We start from the raw sequence: 15,718 nt of genomic DNA on the forward strand, positions 1-15,718 counted from the left end.
ATTTTACTTTCCAGTACTTAAGAAAGAGAGTTAGGTGGGATAGGTTCGGTTTTTGTTAGATTTTGGTTTGGTTTGCCTTGTTTTTATTCTTTGTTTGGTGTATTTCTCAAGTCTCTTTAATAACATGAATTGGCTAAGGAATGTGAGTGAATGTGTGTGGGTGTTAATTCTCGGCAGAGGTCAGTACTTTGGAAAAGCAAGAACTACATTCTCACTTCACAGTTGCTCTGAAATTCCACATGTCCATGCTGTGCAGTTTAATGGAAACCATGAAGTCCCTAAATGACCGCAGGTTTGTTCCAATACTAAGCACAAAGCAAATCTTTAAGTCATTGGCTGAGTCCTAAAAAGGAGGGTCATGTTTTCAGGAAGGCAATCTCCTTGCCTTTTTTTTTATCTTCATGGTTTGCATTTCTATGGCATTAGACATGTTTCTAGTGAGGTACTGGAACTACCAGCTGACAAACAAGGGTCCTCAGTTCCCAGGACTGAAAACAAGACACTTGGAACCTAAAGCTGTATTCATCTCTTATCCTAAATGCAGGCCAGTGCAACAATTGTACCTCCAGGAGCAACTAATTGGAAGTGGATTTAGAGAAACTAATGATTTGAATAAGGAGGCAAGTCTAAAGTGTAGGTCAAGTTTGTCATGTAACAAATCGTCATGCATTCATTCTTTGCCTGCAGCAGATTAGCAGAGAGCAAGGCAGTAAATGCCTGCACTTCATTTTGTTCAGTTTTTGAAGGAGAAATACTGGAAGAAGCTGGTCTTCTATTTTCTTTGCAAAATGGTATATGGGTTTTCCTGAAAGTGAATGTTGCAGAAAGGTCTCACTTGCTGTGGGTTGGGAGACAGGCATGTGATGCCATTTTCCTTATTAGGACACCTTTGTGGGGGTCTTTTGAAAAGTGTTTCATTGGTAATATGCATTGAGGTTTTTTCACCCGCTGCATGTATTTTCTTTATTTGCCACACACCCCTGTTTCTTTTGCCTTCTTTCCACACTGGTGAAAGGAACAATTCCAGCACATCAAATTAAAAGAAACTTTCATATATTATTACATATATTGTTAATGCTGCAGTAGAAATAAAAGTATTCAGAGTGCTAGACAGGCTGTTATTTTCAGAACTGGATATTATAGACCAGGACATTTAACCCTGGGAAAACGTTTTTACAAAAGAACAGAGCCAAGGACACAATTTTACTGGCTTTATAGAAGAAAAGAAAAATTCTGTACAAAGGCAGACAAATTCACTTCTTTCCAGACTCAAGGACTTTTACTCAGGCCAGAAGGTGCTTCCTCCTCCTTTTTGAAGAAGTTATTTCAAGAAAGAGAACCAGGAAGCTTCTATTATTCCCTGCTAAACTGCGGGTTAAACATAAAGGGAATATGTGTTTGTTCTGAGACTCTGAAATCACTGAGAAATTTTTGGAATGGATTAAAGTGTAGCTGTGTCCGAATGAGTCTAGCTCAGATACTTAAATGGCCAATGAATCCATGCGATCCAGTCTGTCATCTTCTTGATATTGTCTTGGCATTTTAAATTTAGATCCTAGAACGTATACTGTTATGAATAATTGTTTTCTTGTTTTGACACCTGTTTGGTTTTGTTTCAAGTTAAGTATGTAAAGCACTTTTTATAAGGAGGAAATTCAGTGCTGATCTTTAGGCATTAACTTTTATAAATATTCCAAGATGCGTAGGTGTTAACCTGTGGATTCAGGATGACTGATGGAAGGACTTTTGTTGTCTTTCATGCAGTTTCTTGTTTACTTTATACTGCTGCCTAGATTACAGTGAAGAAAAGAATTTAATCTAGGGCAGTGTTGCCAGGGGTCTGCCTCTTTCTCAGCTACCCTGCATCTGTGTGCAGCATGCCTCAATTTACAGTGTAGCATGGGTAATGTTGCATGCACCCTTTAAGAAAAAATAATAACACACTTTAAGTTTTGTAAAGCAAAATCTCATGATTAAAAGTTTCTGATTCTCTGGAAGGCGGAGAGACAGTCATAGCCCCAGCTAAGGCATAGCACAACAGCACCAAAACCTTTGGTGCCAGCTAGCAGGCAAACTTCCCTCTGCAGGCGACAACTGTCTCTGATGCTCTCCCTTAGTCTCTGCTTCTGGTGGACAGACTGGGGAAAGGTCATGACAGCACAAGGCTAGGCATTGTCTCCATCGTAGGTACCACAGCAGACATCTCTACTCTCAGAACTCACTTCACTAATCCATGCAGCAGAGAGGGAATCCTCCTTGGCCAAGGGAAGATAGTGAGAGCATTAAGGAAGCGTAGCTGCAGACCAGAGCTGTCTACTGTATTTTGTGCTTTTCTGGAATTTATGAGATCAGATTGTTTTTTCTGTTGGTTTGTTCATGCTCTCTTCCCCTGTATTCTATAATTATGCATGTTTCCATTCTTTTCAACTGTGAAAAAACCTTTCCATTCCTATCTGTGACATTTTTGCAAGTAATGTGGGGGTTTTGTCTGAGCATACATGTGTTTACCTGCTTCCATTTGCTTATATTTTGTATTTTTAAGTATAAAGTTAATGTGAGAGATGAAATAAAACCAAATCTTTAAAATGTGGGTCCTAGTTACAGTGGGACCAGTTTATCACTCTGTCTGTGTGTTAGGGGTTTAGCTAGGTGTAGGCCTAAATTTAGGCTTTAGATTTCGGAGTAGGCCTGAGACTATCAGCTGACTTGAGCTGGGCTGAGCCAGCTGACAGCTGACACTACTGGCCTATGGTATCTATACCATATTCTGACATCATCTCAAAATATAAAAGGTGGAGTAGGAGTGGCTTAGGCAGTTCCTTCAAGCTGTGGTCCCAGGAGGGCACACTGTGCTGTCCCAGGAGGGATGGAGGCCCAGGCCCAGAGCACTGGCTCACCACCATGTTATCTTAGGGAAGTGAAATGTTTGTTCTTAGGCTTTCCCTCTGCTTGAGTCTCAGGGATTGAGTTCTCTGGACTGATGTAGCTGAAATAGTGGGATTTGTGTTTGATGGGGAGTTATTTTTTGTTATATCTGACTTGTAAGTGTGTGTTATATTGTTGTTTTCATTTTCTTTTTTCTATATAAATATATATAATTAGTTTAAGTTTAAAACTGTTTTCAGTTTCCAGGGTTTTTTTCCTTTTTCCCTTTTCTCTGTGGGGGCAGGGACACTTTGACTCTGTATTGGGCAGTTGGCATTTTGCCAGCTCAACCCAAGACAGATAATTGATAACCCAAACTGTGTATTCTACACCCTCCCATATCATTGTTAATGAGCTGTTAATAACGGACCATTTGCAGCAGCTGCCCAGGGCACACCTGACGCCTGAGGCTGCAAGCTGGGTGTAAAAGGAACCTGTGAGATTAGCGGGTGTTCCTGTCTTCACATCAGTGACTCAGCCATGATAACTCCCCTCCAAGGAGTCATTAGCTCCTTCACATCCAGCCTGAGGTGTCATGTCTGCTAGTGGGCCATCAACGGTTTCAAAAAATATCCCATGAATCACAGAGCAAATCTGCTACTGTGAAATTCCTCACCCAGAAGGAGGTACTGGGCATTTCCACCTGAACCTAAGCGTATATAATCTTGGGGTTTGAGGACTTCTGGTACCACTCGTTGGATCCAGAGGAGGATCAGAACTTCAACAGGACTGTGATTGCCACTCTAGACCAAACTGCAACCATCATCCTCACCAACAGGTTTTCCTTCCCTTTTACTTTGGACTCAGGGAGACCATGTGGTGCTCAGCACAGGGGCTAATGAGCACCAGTCTGTTTGTGCCCCATGGTGCTGTATTATACGTCTGCGTTTTGTGGGTTAAGACCAATTCTTTCTCTGATATTTACCCAACATCTGTTTATTTATTTATTTGTTGTTGTGTCAAAATTATGTATAAAAACTTTTCATGGAATACTGTGCAACGTTGTGTAGCAAAGGCGTAGGTTCTCTGGTTGATCATAGTAAGGAACCATTTTCTGCAGTGACTGGACTCTGTGAAACAGTTTGGCCTGTTGAATAAATTACTCATTGAACAAATTTTAAGAGTTTGAAATGAGTACTCAGTAAGGTAAATAGCTTCATTGTCAACCTGAAAGGATGTTATTATGTTATTATGATAATAATCTTGGTTATTCAAAGAACACTTACTTTCTTCAGTTTGTGTAATAGTTCAGTTAAAGAAAGTGGTTTAGAAAGTGCTTCTTAAACTATAATTTCCCTTCCCCATTTGGGGGAAATTTGAGTGTTTTGTTGACTTGTTTCAGAAATGCCACCTTTTGGAAAGGAAGGATCCTTTTTTTGTGAAGCAATCAATTCACTCCTTTTTTAGTATTCTAATGGAAGGGAAGGTACCTTTGCAATGCACACTAAGTAACAGGATTTACTTAAAATACAGGCAAGAATAGTGTGGTTAATCATCAGCAGAGTTTTCCTGCTACATGTGATAATATTAGGAAAGCAGTGACATTATAATGATGTTGTGATTCCATTTCATCCTTTTCAGATGGTGTAACTTCAATTCCTAAGGGAATTCCTCTTGTTAAACAAGTGGTTACAGAGCTTTTAAAGTCATATTGCTTTAAGACACCACACTTTTAGATCTGGGTCTCAGTTGAAATTGGCCCATGAACCCATAGTTCTCTCAGTAAATGTCACCAGAGAGCTGACATTGCACAACTTGCCTCTCTTTTAAATTGGCGTGTTCACCAGTACTCTGAAAGCCTTTTGTCCTATCTAATTGTTGCAGGTGATGTGACACATATGTCCACGGAAGGCCATAACTACAATAATGAAATAATTCACTAATTTTTCAGCTTTTGTTAGGTACTGAAGGCCTCCTTTGATCACAGAAGGGTCAGCTTGTATGGTGGTTATATGCTTATAGCCAAGAACCTATTAGTCTTTCATAGCTTGTGTGACATCAAGTTTGCATTCACAGGGTTTATTAAATCCATTGCACTCTTTTTGGGAGCTTGTGTATATATTATAACTTAACCAGGACTTTGCAAAGCTTTCTGACACTTGAAGTCCTCCAGTTTAATTTGTATATGTCAAAATATCCTATTGCTCTAGATATTTCTAGTTTAATTTAATAACTTACTGAGGTTTACTATACTTTAAATATGAGATTTTTTAGACAAGTGTATCAAATTAGTCACTCTGAGTGAAGGAACTCAATAATTCTGGAATGTACAAGGTACACCAAATTGCTGAAATATCCCTGTTCTCTTTTTTTTTTTTTTAAATTGTGTTAACACCTTTCTTGTTTTGCAGACCAAAAAGCTGAAAAAAACTATCTCCAGGTCTCCCCATAAGTTCTTCATGACAATTCTGATAAAAACTTCACATGCCTGATGAAAGTTTGGAGTGTTGCATGTGTTGGTGGTTTCTGGGTTTTGAGCCATTTTTTAATTTGTTTATTTATACTGTTCCATGTGGTGGTGATGGTGTCTTTTTTTTTGTTAAGCTGGGTTTTTTTGTTGTTTTTAACTCTGTGTTTTCAGACACTCATTTGCCTATATATATAAAAGGAAGAAATTCCATTAGCTTTTTTTTTGTTATTTATTCACATAAAATATGATTGGTATGCAGAAAGTATTGGTTCTGTTTGCCTAATGGACTTACTCAAACTAGACGTTCAGCCTTTCAGAAAGTGATGATCTAGGTCTGAGCTAAGAGGCTTAGAAATCTAGTAAGGATAAAAAGTTCTGTTGAATTAATTGTTAGATTTTTAAACTTAATTTTAGTCTGAAGTAGAGTTGTGTACAAAAATTAGGCCAAAAACAATAGGGACAGTAAACCTAGTTCACCCACACTCAAGTTGTTTATAACTGATAAGCTTGATTCCCTGGCCAGATAGTGTAATTTGGATCTTGCATGTATGAAAGACCTACATGTTAGCCATCAATTGAAATTGTGCCTAAAATATTTTTTCTAAGCTATTCAGATATCAAGTGATATTTTATAAGCAATACGTCTGGAAAGCCAACTGTTTTCCCTGACCATTACTGTTATAAAACTACCCTTTAGAACTCTGATGTTGTGTGTAATCTGTGGGAGAAAGATTAATTGCTTCCTGAAGTTACTTCAACTAGGTTTTACTGTGGACAAATGAACACTGAAGTGCTTGCCTTGGGTAAGCAAACAAAAGTTAGAAAACTAGCCTAAACTACAGGGAGCCAAATATATCTCATCCTGCTGAATCTTTTTCTCATCTAATTTATGGGGGAGTGGGATGGAGCCCTTACCAGGATTTTGGCTGGGAGGCAGCAGCATCTACACTTCTGGATTCTCCAGAAAATGTACATGCATGGGCTAGTGCTAAAGGGTGGAACCCTTTGTTCTACTAATACGTTGATGATTTTAAAAATAAACTTTCATTTTGAGAAAACTGAATTTGCATTAATAATAGTTCACTTCCAAACATGCAGAATATATTAGTCATTTTTTGCTCAATCATTAGAGGATTATTTTACTACTACTACTTGGTTTAATACAGTTATTCAGATTAACTGAGATTTATCTTAGCCTGTAGGCTCATACAAATGCAGGTGTTCTTACTCAAAATGCAAGTGTTCATATTTTGGATAACAGATTCCAGTCAGTCTGTTTTTCAAATAGGTACAGATAGGTTGCGTGCCTGTATCCAGTTCATGCTCCTAATTCCATTGTCTCTGAAGAGCTAACATTAATCTGCTTTTTGTTAGACTGGTAAAGGATGTCAGTTCTTGAAATCAGCATGTCCCTCGACACTTCAAGATTACGGACAGCACCAGATTATATTCTCACAGCCAAGTGAACGGAAATAACTTTTTGTCCGTCTACAAACTTTTTGAGAGATCTGCAATAATATTCTCTGCTAAGAGGCCATGTGTGTCCCTGACACTTTAATTCTAAGAAATACCATTTTTCTATGTGGAATCTCAGTGAGATGTTCACTACATTTGTTTTTGTTGCAGCAGAACTGCCATTTTTGCAACAGCAGCCTCCTCCAGAGTTGTGCAAAAGTTACTATTCCTTATGACTTGCTGCTTTTCACCACGTTTTGTAAATTTAAGTTGATTCTATGACTTGCCATAAATTCCTGTCTGCTTTACACTGCAATCAATGTGTTTTCTTTTTTGTTTTCCTTCCTTCATGCTTCGGGCTTCTCGGGATCTTCCATTTTTTACAGCCTGGACATCTGCTTCTCTTTAAGAAAATCAGATTTCTTGTGCAGAAAGAAAATGTCCTTTCAAAGATTTTGTAAGAGAACTGCAAGGAGACTTGTCCCTGTCGGTAAATATGCTGGGAAAGGAAACAGGTCCCATAACCTATCTGAACTTGCTGTAGTTTAGCAAACCAGAATCTGAAATTGCTTTGTGGATAGACTTTGTGTCCTGCCTTCTTGGAATTGTGGTTGTTGAAACCCATAAGGCCACCAGAAGGAATTTGCTATAGTAGCTCTCCTAATTTCACTGTTCAGACACCAGTGCTCAGTCCTCTTCAGCAAAGATTCTTTGAGCTTCATCAGTACTTATTAAATACATATTGAATTTTTAAGGGTCTTTTCTGATGAACTCTGTATATTTAATACAAATATACTTGAGAGAAGTAGTGAACAAACTGGAGTATTCTCAAGGCATCTGTCTGCAAAGTAAGTGAGTTCCATGTTTGTTCTTGTTTTTATGTAAGCTATCGGGAGAATCCTAAAATGTTGATTTCCATTTTTTAATAGTTCCTTTGTTTTGTTAGCTACATAGATTCATATTTCTGAATATTATTCCTCAAAAATATTGCATATTTGGCAGAAATACATAGCAAATATTAATCTTCTGAATGCCTAAATATTCTTTAATACAATAAAGCTGAATCATAATGACACTTTTGTTTTTTCTAGACCTCCCTCCTTTATGTTGTGAAGTGTTACTATTGGAAATAATTATTTTCCCCCTCTTTTCCCTTAAATCCAAATTGCTGATACAGTATACTTTTGTTAATTATAAAGTGATTGAAGTATTACTGAATCAGTGTTGGGTTTTTTTCCCCAAATGTTTATGATTATTAGCAATAGGATTCTGCATTAAAAGTAGTCTTTGGTAAAAGATATATAAATGTGCTGCTTGCAAGTGTCTGCTGTCCTTGTCCCATTTAGCAGCAGAATGCCTAAATTGTAGTTTCACCAGTTCATTGCAAACAGACAAAAAGAAAAGTAGCTTAGCATTTTGCTGTGCGTGAGCAGTTAGAGGGCAAGCAGACACTGTGCACCTTGACCACCTATTATGAAGCTTTTTGCTGCAATGTCAAGTGAAAGCGAGTTAATTGGGTGAAGCTGTAGAGCATGTTAGGGGCATGGTAAAGGGTTGCTGTCTGACAGCTGAATGTCAGCAGAAGCTAGTGAAGTGTGGCTGAGAGACAGAGACCTGTCACAAAGTTCATGTGGACTGTAGCACAGTTAGGGAGATGAAATGTGGTTCTGTCTCACTTTCTCCCTCATTGCATTCAAGCACCTTAAGATTTCACACTGTGTGTCAACCCTTGTTCTCTAAGCTGTTTTCTCCTAACACTTCTGCATTCAAATGATTGGACAGAAGATGCTAATGTTTGGCAAAATGAATGTAAATATACTTTTTCCCTTTTTCTGCTAGAACGGCAGTATACTCGCAACTCAGATGCAACTTTGAGGGCTTACATCAGACTGTCACACTGTTTAGGAATTCAGCTGATAGCTGAATACATTTCTCAAGAGAATATGAAGTTTGACACTTAAACTTGTTGGATAGGGACTGTTTTCCCACTATCACTGGCAGAAGCAAGGCAGTGGGGAGGACTACTTCATGAACTGGTGCCTCAGCATGATGTCATGAGTCTTTTAGTTTCTGGTTGTAGTCCACTTCTCCCCTTCTTGCTAGAAAGAAAGAGCTGAAAGGGAACCATGAGAGAGAGAGAGACGCTGATCTGAGGCAATGAGAAGCTGTGGCAAAGCTAACATAGTTGGAAAGCCTTTCTTGGAAGCAAGAGAAGCATCAGTTGAAGATAGTGACAGTCGACAGTCTTACACACTTCTGCAAAACATGGAGCGCTGTCACAATAGTAAGTGCACGGTGTACCTTTGGGTGTTGTTTGCAGCATGCAGCACAAAGTAAAGCAATAATCATTTGGGTTAGCTACTCAGATTCAAAACAAATAAATAAAAGTTACTTCTATTCTTGAGAAGGGAGAAGTACATTGTTAGGCAGCATGGGCAAAGAGTACAAACTATTTAGCAATTGAGATTGAGATCAAAACAGACTGATCATTTCACCATAGAAAATAAAAAGAGCACTATATTGTTAAGCTAATTTTGGTGTTACTGGTCAGAGCAGAGAATTTGACTTGAAAATGGAAGACTTCCTTGTGTATTTCAATGAAACATCTGGAACAAAGACTAACTGTATAGGCTGTGTATGGATTTTGCCTATTATATTTAGAAAACACCAAAATTAGCAATGCAAACCAAGTAATTTGTCTTTAAGCCAACAAAGCATTGAAGATAAGGTGTTCATCTGATTGATAATCCATCCAATCCTGAGTGTTCCTCAAACATACCATGTTTAAATATGTTTGAATAAAACAGGACTTTCTTGTAGAAAAACAAATATAATATATAATGAAGCTTTTCTCTTAATTTCTTTTGAGCTTCTACAATGTGATTTCACTGAATGCATTAAATACTATAGCATTAGAAAAGTAAGAAAAAATTGTAATAATTATAATTTCCAGATACTTCAGACTCATGTTTGTTTAAGAAGTCATGAAATTGGAAGAGGGAATTCTTGATAATAAAAAAACCCCATTAGTATTGTTGGCTAGCAGCACCCAAAGTGTGTTGTATGTCTACCTTTGTGACTTAATATGCAATGAGCTGGCAGCTCATTGAATTATTCTCTGATATCAAATGGTTTGCAGAATCCAGGCAGGAGTGCTAGCAATTAAAATTTATACTGAAATTTACTGTTTTCCTACATTGTGTCAGAGCACCATTATAGTCTATTGCCTCAGCATACAGAATTGCAAAATCGCTGACATGGGAAACAAACTTTCCCATTTTGGCCAGCATAAATTCCTGCTTTGAAAAAAGTCTGTAAGTAACACTGTATTACACTGATATCCTCAAGCAGTATTTTCCATTTAAGCATGACTTTCTAGCATTTTATTTATTTATTTCACTGAGATTAAGAACTGGCTCTTGGAGTTACTTTTCACAGAAACAAAAAGTGGCATACTGAAAGACCATGGCATTGTCTGGCAAAAGGCAACTTAGTTTTGGAAACAGCATTCTGAGTAGGAGGTTTTGAATGATCTGACAATGTGCATCTTTCATTGTAGAGAAATAGGTTTTCCACATAAGTGCTGCAAAATGGTTATCAAAGACAGTGGTTCTTTCTTCAGCAATTAGAATTGCTGCTGCTGCAGTGAAATGATGCAAGCTGCAAGGATAGTATAGGTGGGGGAAGCTGAAAAAATATTATTGGCTGTTTGGTTTGCTATCTACTGGTATTACATTGTATTTATGTGTTCTAGAGTTAGGGTGAAAGATTGGATATCAGAAATCAATTGTGGAGAAATACATTGACTGTTTCTCACTTTCCCTCCGCCATTCTCTGTATCTGTGGTTAACGTGCACCTCTTCCTATTCCTGAGGGATTGTGATACAGCCTTTCCAGAGATTTTAGGGGTTGCTGGAATACTGAAGAGCTTGATCCTCCCTCTGCATTTCTCTTTGCTGTCAGACATCCTCACACACCTATCCTCACTCCTGTAATCTGGTGATTTCCAGATCAAGTTTTGGCCTTGTAATTCAACAATCGTCTTTAATTTGTCTGAAGATTTAACAGTGATTTTGTTACTGCGTCTACATCCTCATGCAGGGAACCGCCATAACTTATATTCAGTATTATTCTTATGCCCTTTTATTTTGTCTTCTATTTGGTAATTTTTCTGTTCTGATTCTAAGCAGTTTCATGGCTTTCTTACCTCAGTTGAAGCCAAATGTTACTGCTTCCTTAACCCAAAAGCCTTACAGCACAAAAATATCATCACTTTTTATTATTCTGATTTGTTAATACTACAACACGTTACATGTCACAAGAATGCAGAAGACAAGTTGATGCTACTGTCCTTTGAAATTAGTTGAAAGCAGTTTGAAATATACGAATAGTTGAGAGCATTTGAAAAGTTATAGTGCAGTATTGTAGTGAAAATTGCTGTCCAGTAAAATTATCCTCATGTTGATTCTGAAGACTGAAACTATCTGACTGATTTGCACCTTCAGCTCTGACTAAAATTCTACTACAATAGAAGGGTATGCCTTTAACAGTTTATTTCTTTATGTAATTATCCATTTGCACCACTGTAGTAACATGTGCATGGTCTTCTAATTTAAAGTGTCCAACTGTACATATTATTCCAGAAGGGTGGATATACAAAAACAAAGTGGACATTTTTGATCACAACATAATGCTTTTGGGTAGTTGTGTGCTGGTTTAAAGGTAAAGCGACAGGATAAATGAACCCAACACAAAAGAGATCATAAGTTAGAGTTACAATTTAATAACAATATTATAATAAATGCAATGGTACAAAGAGAAATTGGTTTTAACCCACAAACCCCAGAAGTATAGCCCAGCACCCCGGGGCACAAACACAATGGGGTTTGTTAGCAACTGTGCTGAGACTTATGTGGTTCCCCCCAAGTCCAAAGTAAAAGGAAGTGAGAAATCTGTTGGGGCAGGTGATGGTTGCAGTTTGGTCAAGAGCGGTGGTCTCCTCCTGTCAAGGTTCTGGTCCTCCCCTGGATCTGACGAGTGGCAACAGAAGTCCCAAATCCCCCAAGATTAAATATTCTCAGGTTCAGATGGGAACACCCAGTACCTCCCCCAGGGTGGGGAGTTCCACAACATGTTGTTTAACTCTGTGAGTCATCGGGTATTTTTGGAATCATTGATGACCCATTAGCAGACATGCCCCCTCAGGATGGGTGTGGAGGTGCTAAGGACTCCCCAGAGGGGAGTTACCACAGCTCCCATCAGACAGGCTTCATTAACACCCACCTTACATCCTGAGAGGTCAGATGTGCTCAGGGCAGCTGCTGCAAATGGTCCATTGTTAACAGTTCATGAGAAATGATGTAGAGGGTGTAGAATACACAGCTTTGGTCACACCCACACAGTGGTCTCCGTTGCTGGACCAGGACAAGTTGACATTACAATAAAAACATAGATAAGAATATAACACGTGATGGTATTAAAATATTTCCTCACAATATCGTCATAATAAAGCAACCCACTATAAGTTTCAAATGTTGTAAATTAGCTCACATATCATGAGACAACCTTTAAACTGGATTCTAAATATAATTGTAGGTTGGTCACAGAGAAACTGGGCAGAAGAACTGTTATAGATATCTTTTTCACGTGTAATAGTAAAAAATTGATTGATTTAACTGTGGTTTAGAAAGCAATTATTCCATAACACAGACTAAATTTTCATGGTTTAGTCTTTGGGAAATCATGGTTTGTAGTTATGCACATAGGACATTACTAATTACTAGATTACATAAGTATTTCAAAAGCTTACTTTTGCTAGACATATATGTCCTAAATATCTATTCTAATATCTCTATCTTCACCTCATGAAATGTTAGAATTCAGATGGAGTCATGTACCGCTTATCAGGTAAACAAAAGTGCTGTGCTAAAGATTTACCCGAACAGACAAGTTATTTAAGGTACATAACTCCTCTTTCAAAAATTACCTAAATGCATATTTATATGATGGATTATCATCAGAGCTCTGTCATAGTCATTTGAGTTTGTCAATTTAATACATGTTTTAGAGAGGTGTGTAAATACAATAATGTTGAAAGAGATCTGTTGGGGAAATTATAACTGCCTTTAAAATTCCTGTGTAAAGGTATGTATTCAAGCAATGAGTGTTATAACAGTTCTGAATGTTTTTTTTTCTAACCTATAGAAGTCTATTTTCTTATTCATCATGAGGGTATATAATGAGATTGGATGAAAACAGTTCTTATGAGAACCAGTCAGAATTTTTTTTACATGAATCCCATTGCTATTAAATCTGATTTCCCTTCTATTAAATGACTAGTATTCTGTTCTTTGTAAGAAGTCAGCATGGGATCTGGATAACTAAACCAGGGCCTTTTTTAACCCACCACTGAAGCTTTTACTGTAACATAGTCTATTGACTTGCTGCAGTAAGTTTCATACATTTTTTTTTGCAACTCTCAAAGGAAATCTGATCTCTTATCTCCTCACTGGGATTTTGATGCTGTATTCTTCAAGAAAAACCCCTCACTACAGCTTGCAAAACAGTAATATGAGACTGTAATCATAACATATGATTTTTTACTCTTGTGGTATGCTGTTTAATTGAGGTGTTGAAAGCAGTACAAGCCAATATGTTTAAATTTGTCTTCAATATTTGTTATCCAGAGTGAAACCTGTTTCACTTATATCTTATTGATTTTTTTTTACATGCAGAAATGTTTTTAGAACATCAAAAGTTATTTGCATATTTCAATATTATAATTTTTTTAATGAATGATTCTTATTTTAGAGATAATTTTGTCCATGTGGTCATATGCTTAAAGTGTATAAATAACAGACTGTTAATTGGTGTAATAGCCTTCACTGAGATCTCATTTCACCTCCACTGGTACAAATGCAGTAAATCTTATTTGTGCTTTGGGGTTTTAGTGGTTCTCACTCTAGAGTCAAGCCCAGAAGGACTGAAAAGCTAGAGTGTTACAGATATTACTTGCTTATCCTGCTGGTTATCTCATCCTCATCACCTCTTTAATTTAGAAAAACTCATTTTAACTTGAAAACAGTCATCTAAATTTGCTGCTTTATGAGTGCTAATCAAGATCTGGTTGTTTACAGTAGCTGCAATATAGCATGTAGTGAATTAGGTAATCAAAAGAGTCCATATCAAAGGGAACTGTTGAAGTAGGTGATAGTGGCAACAATTGATTTTTCTCCAGCAACAGAGGAAAGAGGAATCTCTTATGAATGTGTCTTTATACATATGATTGAGAGTGGATTTACTGAAATATGAATATACACACAGCCTTCAGCTTCTCTCTGGATACCTATGAGTATGTGTATTGGAATCTGCCAATCTGTATATATGTGTTTCTGCCTCTGTGTGTGTGTGTGTGTGTGTGTGTGTGTGTGTGTGTGTGTGTGTGTGTGTATACTTTAACTGATGAGGAGAGTGTGTTTTAAACCTCAAATTACTGTAACAGTCATTCAGTATGTTAACTTTCTTTTCTCCATAATTATGCTTGGTGATGTTTTCCCATATTTTATGTTGTGATGAAATGATTGTTATTTTCATAGCTATACAAAGAATTGGTAAAGGGTAGAAGAACAATAAGGCATTGGGTTTTCTTAAGTTTGATTAAGGGAACATGGAATCTCTTCTTTAATATTTTTTGGTAATAATTAATGCTGATATACTGATATTATCCATAAACTTTCAAAGTAGGATGCCTGATATTTTGGTACTGGAAGTTCTTTAATGTTGAATTTTAACCAGTCTAGTCTTTTATCTGTTTGACTGAATGTTGAGATTCATTAAAATATAAATCATGTTCCCATCAATGTGCATTCAGTGTATATTCTCTGACCATCTTCTAACAGGATAACATTTGAAGAGTATAAAGTGTTTGATTTCAATTGATGGTAAAATATATTTAAAAGTAAGTGAATACCTTCCATGGTTAGCACGGTATGTTTCCTAATCATAGTGACAGGGAGACTGTAGAAAAAGTTTGTTTGTTTGATTAAAAAAAAACACCTGGAAATTATAATGAACAAGGGTGAAAGTTCTCTGTAAGTATTTCTAGCACTTCAAATAAAGTAGGCTATTATTTTCTAACACTTACTAGTACAGAATATCTGAGATAATGTCCTTTTGTTTCTTTTTATTAAAGATGACTATAGGTAGTCAGGTACCATGTATTTTTAATAAGTGTTTAAAACAAGAAGCAAACACTTGCAGATACTTCATATACCTACCTTTGTGAAAAGTATTTAACAGTAAATGTGGATTCTCTTTTGTTTTGTTTTTTATTCTTCATTTTTCATTCCAGGAAACAAGAGGAAGTTCAAACCTCAATGTGGGTCCAAGCAAGATATTCAGCCTGCCCATGGTTCTGTCCCAGATTTTTTGACATTGCAAGCTGAACCTGACTCAACCTACAGTGTTATGCAAAACAGAGACAGTTCTCTGTCTTAAATCTGTTTCTTAAGCCTGGATGTCACATCCAATCCCAGAAGAACAACGGAAAATGGATTTTCATATTCTTAGTATCAATAACCTTTTAGAAGGGAAAAATTGTATTAATGCAAAAGGATGCAATTAAAATGTAATTTTGTTGCCACCTTTGAATTGTAGTTCAGTGTATGTATTTTTTGATATAAATTTCATGTTTTTATGAAAATGTGCATTTGTATGATCACATTTCTGCGTTTCTCATTCTTTGCATACTGGAGCAGTTATTTTTTTAACTTTTATTTATTTCAGTTGTTCATTTTTTATGTAGTATATTTTAAATGTTAAAGAATGACACATTTTGGGTAATTTTCCTCAGTCTTAAAAAAAAAATCAATAAGCCATTTTAGTCTCTATCTATCAAAGTTGTTTCATACTTGTCCATTTTAAAGCAGG

The 15,718-nt window shown here is 36.9% G+C and overlaps 1 protein-coding gene across 5 annotated transcripts in view; it reads left to right on the forward strand.

Annotated features, from left to right (window-relative positions):
- The window catches only part of CCDC171 (coiled-coil domain containing 171), a 150,466-nt gene extending 135,018 nt beyond the window's left edge, over positions 1-15,448 (forward strand). For all 5 annotated transcript variants that reach the window (XM_071580374.1, XM_071580377.1, XM_071580378.1 and 2 more), the window contains one exon: positions 15,141-15,448. In XM_071580374.1, coding sequence (XP_071436475.1) covers positions 15,141-15,286 — 146 coding nt within the window. In that variant the 3' untranslated portion in view covers positions 15,287-15,448. The remainder of the gene's footprint in view (positions 1-15,140) is intronic.
- The last annotated feature ends 270 nt before the right edge of the window (positions 15,449-15,718 follow it).

This window comes from Pithys albifrons, chromosome Z (genome assembly GCF_047495875.1).
Source record: "Pithys albifrons albifrons isolate INPA30051 chromosome Z, PitAlb_v1, whole genome shotgun sequence".
NCBI classification, from domain to species: Eukaryota; Metazoa; Chordata; class Aves; order Passeriformes; family Thamnophilidae; genus Pithys; species Pithys albifrons.